We start from the raw sequence: 9,594 nt of genomic DNA on the forward strand, positions 1-9,594 counted from the left end.
GGTACGCGGGCCTCTCACTGTTGTGGCCTCTCCCGTTGTGGAGCACAGGCTCCGGACGTGCAGACTCAGCGGCCATGGCTCATGGGCCCAGCCGCACTGCGGCATGTGGGATCTTCCCAGACCGGGGCACGAACCCATGTCCCCTGCATTGGCAGGCGGACTCTCAACCACTGCGCCACCAGGGAAGCCCCGGTAGCTCTATTTTTAAGACACCTCAATACTGTTTGGGATTAACATATACACACCACTATATATAAAATAAACAACAAGGACCTACTGTATAGCACAAGGAACTATAGTCAGTATCCTATAATAACCTATAATGGGAAAGAATCTGAAAAAGAATAGATATATGTATAAATGAACCACTTTGCTGTATACCTGAAACTAATACAACAATGTAAATTAAGTATACTTCAATTTTTAAAAAATGGTTAAAAACAACTTGAGATATAATTGACATATAACACTATATCAGTTCCAGGTGTACGACATAATGCTTCTACACTTGTATACACTGCGAAACGATGACCACAATAAGTCTAGTTAACATCCATCACCACACAGTTACACATTTTTTGTGTGTGATGAGAACTTTTAATCTACTCTCTTAGCTACATTTAAATACACTACCACAGTCCCCATGCTGCACCTTACATCTGATGACTTATTTATTTTATAACTGAAAGTTTATACGTTTTGACCACCTTCACCCATTTTGCCTACCCCCCACTTCTGGCAACCACGAATCTGTTCTTTGTATCAGTGATTATGAATTTGGGTTTAAGATTTCACATATAAGTGAGTTCATGCAGTACTGTCTTCCTCTGACTTATTTCACTTAGCACAATGCCGTCAATGTCCATCCACGTTGTCACAAATGGCAAGATTTCCAAAATTGTTCTTAATAATTAAATACAAATAATATACATTCATTGTAAGAAATTCAGGAAGATGAAAAATAGTTTTTAAAAAGGGGAGGGGCTGGTGGGAATGTAAAATGGTACAGCCAGTGTAGAAAACAGGTGGTTCTTTGAAAAGCTATACACAGTTACTGTATGACCCAGCAATTCCACTCTTCAGTATATACCCAAAAGAAATAAAAACATATGTGCACACAAAAGCTCTCTCACACACACACACGTTCATAGCAGCATTATTTATAATAGTCAAAAAGTGGATGAATGCAAAAAATCTAGAAACAATAAATGCTGGAGAGGATGTGGAGAAAAGGGAACACTCTTGCACTGTTGGTGGGAAAGTAAATTGATACAGCCACTATGGAGAACAGTATGGAGGGTCCTTGAAAAACTACAAATAGAACTACCATACGACCCAGCAATCCCACTACTGGGCATATACCCTGAGAAAACCATAATTCAAAAAGAGTCATGTACCAAAATGTTCATTGCAGCTCTATTTACAATAGCCAGGACATGGAAGCAACCTAAGTGTCCATCAACAGCACCTAGAGGGGTGGGATAGGGAGGGAGACGCAAGAGGGAAGAGATATGGGAACATACATATACATATGTATATGTATGACTGATACACTTTGTTGTAAAACAGAAACTAACACACCATTGTAAAGCAATTATACTCCAATAAAGATGTTAAAAAAAAAAACCAAAAAACAAAAAACAAGAGAACTTAAGAGGGTGGAAAAAAAATTATTTCCTGAAGCAAGAGGAACTATGGAACTGTGCAGTATTACAAATTACTCCAGATAAGAAAATCACTGTTTGTAAGAAAAAATAAAGTTCAAGATTAAGCCCTATCATACTCCAAATAGCATATATGTGTGAGGCAGTAGATCAGGGAGCTAGGGAGACTGGGATGCATGGTTTGAAAAAATAGTTTCATCAATTTCTAGTGTATAAAATGTGTTCATTCTGAGTGTGTTTCGCGTTTGGTAATTGCAGTCATTGTTGCTTTTGTTGTGGTTATCCATTTACAATGCTTGGTGTCAGTTTATTTATCTCTTGTAAAAATAAAATACAGTGTGTGTGGAAAAAAAAAGTAGATGAATGGACAAACAAAATGTGGCATATCCATATAATGGAATATTATTCAACTATGAAAACAAATGAAGTACTGATACATGCTACAATATGAATGAACTTCAAAAACATTATGCTAAATGAACAAAGGAAGATTTAAAACTGTATGATTCCATTTGTATGAAACCCTCATAACAGGCAAATCCATAAAAATAGAAAGTAGAGGGCTTCCCTGGTGGCGCAGTGGTTGAGAGTCTGCCTGCCGATGCAGGGGACACGGGTTCAAGCCCTGGTCTGGGAAGATCCCACATGCCGTGGAGCAACTAGGCCCGTGGGCCACAACTACTGAGCCTGTGCATCTGGAACCTGTGCTCCGCAACAAGAGAGGCCGCGACAGTGAGAGGCCTATGCACCGCAATGAAGAGTGGCCCCCGCTCGCCGCAACTGGAGAAAGTCCTCGCACAGAAACGAAGACCCAACACAGCCAAAAATAAATAAATAAATAAAATTTTTTTAAAAAAAATCGAAAGTAGATTAGTGGTTCCAAGAGTTGGGGGAAAGGGCTAATTAGAAAATATAGTTTCTTTTTGGGTTGATGTTAATGTTAGCTTAGACTTGGGTGACAGAATAAGATAGTGATGTGGTTGTACAGCATTGCAAGTATACTAAAAACCACTGAATTGTACACTTCAAAAATAGATAAAATGGTGAATTTTATGTTATGTGCATTTTATTTCAAAAAAAATTTAAAGGTGGGAATATTCATTCTTAACACCCCTACTATATTTGTTTTTTCTCTGCACAGTTAAGATCATGCTATATTTTAAATATTTTATTTTACTGTTTTTCACCTAAAAATACAATGTATTCAATACATCAAAAGGACTTTGCCATGTTGTTAAAAATTCTTTGTTAGCAATCACTTTTGATAGATGTATGATATTAGGACACATTAAAAGTTACTCAGTGGTTCTTTCACTTTAGGATATATATATATTATATATGGCTTCCAACTTTTGACTGTACAGCTTTCACTACTATAAATAATGCTGCAAGTGACAATCATTGTGCACAACACTGGAACTGCATTTACGATTTTCACTACAGATTTTTAAAAAGAAAAGTATTTGGTCTGAACTATAAACCATTTTTAGGCTTTAAGTAGTTTGTTAAGCTAATTTCCAGAGAGGTTGTACCAATTTCTACTCTCCTAGCAATACATGAACATCCTGACGACTTTCTCCAGCCTTGATTAAATGTTAGTTTATATTAGCATCTCTCATAGTCTGGTAAGTGAAAAATAGTATTTTAAAGAGACGGAACTCAATTATATAAGTAATTAGTGAAATGCAAATTAAAGCAACAATAAGATACCACTACCCACTCACCAGAATGGCTAAAATTGAAAAGACTAATGATACTAAGTGTTGGTGAGGTGACCCATGTGATCTCGTACACCGATGGTGGAAGTGGAAGTTGGTACAATCACTTTGGGAAACTATTTAGCATTATCCACTATGATTAAACGTATACATACTCTACAACCAAAAATTCTACTCAAAGATACATCAGAAATGCTTGCACATGTGCAGCAAAAGATATGTTAATGTCAACATTACTCATTAGAGCCAGAAAACAGAAATAACTCAAATGTCGATCGGCAGAATTGTGGTATATTCATGCAGAGGGGTATTATACAGCAATGGAAACGAACAAACGACTTTATAGCTATATGCAATAACACTGGTGACTCTCAATTGTTGAAAACAAGCCAGATATAGACCATGTAATATATGATTCTATTTATATAAAGTTCAGAAACAGGGCACATTAATCTATGCTGCTAAAAATCAGGAGAGTAATGACCTTTGGGAAGGAAAAGACATTGAGAAGAGGCATGTGAGGGGCTGCAGGGGTGCTGGCAATGTTCTATTCCTTGGCCTGGGGTGGAGAGGGGGGATACTCAGATGTATTCATTTTCTCATAATTCATTAAGCTGTACCATCATGATTTGTGTTCTTTTCTATATGTGTCATAATGCAATGAAGCTAAAATAAGGTGTTTTTGCTTCATCTGCATTTCTTAAATAGTAAAGAAATGTTCACCTTCTCTGGTAATTAATCAGCCATTTGCATCTCCTCTTTTGTAAACTGTTAATGTGTTGTCTTTTTTTTTTTGGTGCCTTAAGTATGTATTATCTGCATGAGCTCTTTTATTAAGTATATTTATCTACAATCCTTTATCATGGGAAACTTTTTATATTTTTGGTTTTTAATTTCACTTGTAATTTTTGGAGGTCAAAAGTTTTTATTAATCAAATTTGTCATTATTTTACTTTGTAATACATCATTCACTACCAATATCCTCAGAAAACCCTTTTCTATCCAAAGGTCAGAGAAATAATATTTTATTTGAGTTTTTAAATGATTTTAAATTCAATTTTAATAAGTTATCTTAAAAATAACCTTTTCTCTATTGAAATAAAGTTATTTTTGAAGCGCATATCCCACACATAATAAGAACAGACACATAGATGGTGTTCAAGATACACTTGCTGATTGGCTTCTCCTCTTACTCTCTTAAATCTATACTATTTTATAAACAGTTTGATATTCAAATGAAGAGTGTGAAAATTAACAAAGTTCCATTAACAGATGAGATCCAGAAAATGTGAAATGTCACTTTTTATTAAAAAGAAAATGTCAGTTAAACATTAAGTTAAAAAAAAAAACCTGTTGGCTATTTACCTTGGGGTGCTGAAAAATGTCCTTAAACAGAATAGTGGTAGTTACAAGGTGCATACGTATGTAAAAATCTATTGGGGGGCTTCCCTGGTGGCGCAGTGGTTGAGAGTCCGCCTGCCGATGCAGGGGACACGGGTTTGTGCCCTGGTCCGGGAAGATCCCACATGCTGCAGAGCGTCATGGCTGCTGAGCCTGCACGTCCGGAGCCTGTGCTCCGCAACGGGAGAGGCCACAACAGTGAGAGGCCCGCGTACCGCAAAAAATAAATAAATAAATAAATAAATCTATTGGGTAGTATACTTAAAAATTGTGTATTTTATAGTATGATGTTAAAATAATCAAATTGGTTTTAGTTGAATTTCAATACCAAATATAACATCCTTATAATACTACACTTCTGATCCAAAATGAATACTTAGAATTTAACATATACTGTCAGAGGTTCTGAGTAACACTGTTCAAAATACCAGGAGAAATAATAAACACCACCGCCATTTATTCCACACTTATTCTATGTGAGGCTCTGTCAAAGAATGAGGCAAATTCAAGCTCTCAATGTATGAATTTCAAACAAGCCAGTAATATGCCAATTCGAAGTAATCTCAAGCGCATATAACAAGAGTTAAACATTAGAAGGGTAGATCTAAGCTGAAGATAACACAGAATTTGTCCTAGGGAAAAGACATAATGTTTAAAAAATAATTATACAAAGAGCCAAGTAATAACAGGCTCTTTGCTAAGGAACACACCAGACATAGGAACCCTGAGTTCAAGGATCCTGCCCAGTTCTGTGCTCCTCCACCACCTGCTGGGGCCTCTGAGTGGAAAGTCAGCTGCTCCTCTGTGCAGGGGCTAATCCCAGAGCTACAGCAGGTGCTGGGCCTCCCCGTGACCCTCGTCCTATCTGTGAGCATCAGGGGAAATGAAACCCAGAGCACTGGGCAGAAGACCTTGGTCAGAGGAAGTCCAGCTCCAGTATTTTACTAATTTAGTAAATTAAATTAAGTTAAAAAAGGTCAGAGAACCTGCTCAGAAGATGGAAGCCCTCTATAAACTATAAAGAACTATAAAATGGTAATAACCGTTCTGAGGACAATTGCTAAAAATACAGTCCTTCAGTGTTGTGATTCTGAAAAGACTGTTAAAAGGTGTCATGTCTGCATCAAGGTCCACAGGCAGCCTTTACATCTACCCAGACAGGAGAGCTGCAGAAATGCTCCCCAGATATTCTCCTTGGTCCTCTTTATTCTTCTTAGAATGTTAATACTTTATACATACTAAACAATATAAGTAACATACATGCACATAACAAATCATAATAAACATAATGAACACCAATGAACCAATTACCAGACTCAATCAAAATGAAAATACATCTCAAACCATGGATCTACCTATACGTTCCTAGGTATTTCTGATATGACCCACCCTTCTGCCTTCACAAGAGCTGCTGGCCTACCAGACACACACAGGGCTGGGAAAGCGCCCTCATGTTAAGTGGCTGCCTGGAAGGTTGTGCTGAGAAGGCCTGGAGGCCTTGCCTGGGACGAGAGAACGCTGAGCCAGGTCGCACAAGAAGTGGTAGCAGGTGTGCCTGGCCCTCGCCAACTCCTTCAGCTTCATCTCCTTTCCGTAAACCTACTCTGTGTTCCAGTCATCGTGAAATGTTAATATGTGAGCATCCTGAACAATTGCAGGCTCTTTGTAGACTCTGATACAAGCACTGCTCCCTTGGCCTGGAATGCTCTCCCTAGCTTTTTTCTTGAAAGACTGCACATCCTTTAAGTTCCAGGAAGCCTTCCTTGACAGCCACCCACCCCAAGAAGAGTTGACCACGTTTTTCTCTGTTGTCTTCCAGACTTTTATCATAAAACTTTCTTTGCTTTAATCCCTTGTTTCTACATCTGTTTCTCCCACTTACCTGGAAGCCTATGCCTCTGGAAAGTAAGGATAACACTCATTTCTCTTTTTAGTCCCAATGCACACAGAGGTACATACGAAATGCTTTCTCAATGCACGAATAAATATAACATCAAATAATTAGCAAAATGTTTTAACTGTGCAAATTCCTTTCAAGTTTAATCTACAAAAAAAATACAAGTACAATAGGAAGAAAGAAAATAACTAGGGCCTTGAGTTGATGGAGAGAAAAGAAGATTAAGAATACCAGAGGAAAAATTCTTGAGGAAGATTTCACCAAAATATACAGCACAATAATATTCCACAGAATGTATAAAACCCGTATAAGTAGCTTATTCAATAGTCTTAGGTTGGGTTTCAGTGCCTCCTTAGAACACAATGAAAATTACTTACTGGTTGTAAAGTTCTGGATGCCTAACTAAGTTCTGAATGAATTCATTCAGTCCCGCTCTTCTCTGTTTAATGAAATCTGTTAAGAGAGACAATACTATTATGATTATTTATATCAGACTGTAATTATCATCAATACAGTTATATAAGAATAGACAAGCACAAGATAGTGAATTTTGATTAAGAAGTTATTTCTTAATTCATGTTTCTTGATATACAATAAGGAATACTTAAAATATATATTTTTTAAATCTGTAAATACAATGATTATAAAATTAAAATAAAGCAGGTAGGACTTCCCTGGGCGCAGTGGTTAAGAATCCTCCTGCCAACGCAGGGGACATGGGTTTGAGCCCTGGTCCGGGAAGATCCCACACGCCACGGGGTAACTAAGCCCGTGCGTCACAACTACTGAGCCTACGCTCTAGAGCCTGCGAGCCACAACTATTGAGCCCGTGTGCCACAGCTACTGAAGCCTGTGCACATAGAGCCTGTGCTCCACAACAAGAGAAGCCACCGCAATGAGAAGCCCATGAACCGCAACAAAGAGTAGCCCCAGCTCACCGCAACTACGCGCACAGCAATGAAGACCCAACGTAGCCAAAAATAAATAAATAAATTTATTAAAAATAAATAAATAAAATAAAGCAGGTAACATATTCCCCAAAAGAAAATGCTCCCAAAAAATGCCTATTTTAGGTTCTAAACAGACTCACTACAAAACTTGGAGACACTTTGCTTTGTCCAATTCCTCATGTACTACCAGGTAATGAATAAGAATTAACACTACGACACTGGTGGCCGAAAAATCATGCTAACTTAAAAACAAAAAACAAACGAAACCAAGAAATACTGAAATCCTTGCAACTGGAAATGGTGATTAACTGGTTGAGTATTACCAAAACTCTGCTGCTAAAAATAGGTTTTTATTTTGTATAAATCGATTTCTCTTCAAATAGCAGAAGTTAAAACTGAGAAATAAAAGTGATTTTCTATGTAAGCCATTGAAGGCAAGCATCTTGCCTGTAAAAATTTTTTTCTAACTTTAGCCCTTAACACAGTGTCTTGGAAGGTACTTAACTGATGTTTGTGAATGAATAAAAAAAATACCAAACAAATGATTACACATTCTAGCATTCACAGTCTCCAAATTTCATATGCCCCATCCCTTATTTAACTCAACTGTTTTGTTACTTTGTAATTATATTTTTCAGTAGTAAAGATAATCTTGTTTTTAAAACTACCAAAAAAACGTAATTTATATATTGATTCCAAGATCCTATCAGCAAAAGGTTTGATATTAAACTATTTAGAATATAGACATATAGCTAATTCTGTGTATACTCTACAGAAAGACCCTTAAATTCAAAACGAAATTTTAACTTTGAAAAGTATAGGCAGAAATAACCCTTAAAATCTGCCTCAAGTATGTAAAACTTATCTTACTGAGGTTGGTAACCACCAACATAATGTGGAAAAAAAAAGAAAAGAAAATGACACGCATGGACTTAGAAGCTGCAGCATAAGAACTCAGAAAGATGTATGGAAAAACTCTATGTGGTAGCTGTCAAACACGAGGTTAAATTAAAAGGACAATTTCTTTCTTCATGATCTAACTGTCCCATCTTTGGCCAGTGAAAGCCCCATCAATTGGGCTCCTGTGTCCTTTTGATAAATCCTCAGTATTCTTGTATAGCTTCTTTGCTTTCAGGCAAGATATCCTAGGACCATCTTGTACATTTCTTGCCCAGCACCTGGAACTGCCACTTTTCCATGGAACTCTGGTTCCTTTAAGGGGGAAATGGTATTTAGAGATTACAACCGGGATGCTAAGGGTGTTTGCTTCTACTTATTTGTTATTGTTTTCAGGCATTTCCAGTGGAGAGTGCTGGGAAATATGTATTGTTTTAGAAAGAGAAAAATAAATCATGATTTCATACTGTATTCCCAAGTTTAAAATTACAGGATTTTTTACTTAAAATCTTTGATTTTATATTTGTATCTCTTTCCTCTTCTGCTTAAAATTTTGGTTCTCATGACATTAACATAATTACAAAATAACTCTATATTATCAATGAGACTACTGAATGCAGGATAAAATTTCTTTGTACACTCTTTTTTTTGCCATGAGGAATATAAAGCTGAGTTTCCATGTTTTAAAGTCATTTAAAGTAATTATTCTCCATGTATTTCACCACCAATCAGAATACAGTTATATTTTTTCCTTGTTTATTTTCAATTGTTAGAGACTTCAATATTGTTGCATTTGTTTTGTTTTTAAATTGTTTAAAATATGCAAAGCTGTGCACAGATTCATCCAGGGAGGTCTAACATCCACCTCTGTTGTCTCCAGTTGGCCTCTCCCTCCTTAAAGTTACCAGTTTTTAGTTACTGGTTTATTCTTCCATTATTTCCTTTTTTTTTTTTTTTTGTGGTACGCGGGCCTCTCACTGTTGTGGCCTCTCCCGTTGCGGAGCACAGGCTCCGGACGCGCAGGCTCAGCGGCCATGGCTCACGGGCCCAGCCGCTCCGCGGCATGT

At 37.1% G+C, this 9,594-nt stretch overlaps 1 protein-coding gene across 8 annotated transcripts in view; it reads right to left on the reverse strand.

Moving 5' to 3' along the window:
- SGK3 (serum/glucocorticoid regulated kinase family member 3) overlaps positions 1 to 9,594 on the reverse strand; it is a 120,044-nt gene that overhangs the window by 32,690 nt on the left and 77,760 nt on the right. For all 8 annotated transcript variants that reach the window (XM_024126997.3, XM_007130856.4, XM_007130858.4 and 5 more), the window contains one exon: positions 7,058 to 7,133. In XM_024126997.3, coding sequence (XP_023982765.1) covers positions 7,058 to 7,133 — 76 coding nt within the window. The remainder of the gene's footprint in view (positions 1 to 7,057; positions 7,134 to 9,594) is intronic.

The sequence above is a fragment of the Physeter macrocephalus genome, chromosome 15, assembly GCF_002837175.3.
Source record: "Physeter macrocephalus isolate SW-GA chromosome 15, ASM283717v5, whole genome shotgun sequence".
Taxonomy (NCBI): Eukaryota; Metazoa; Chordata; class Mammalia; order Artiodactyla; family Physeteridae; genus Physeter; species Physeter macrocephalus.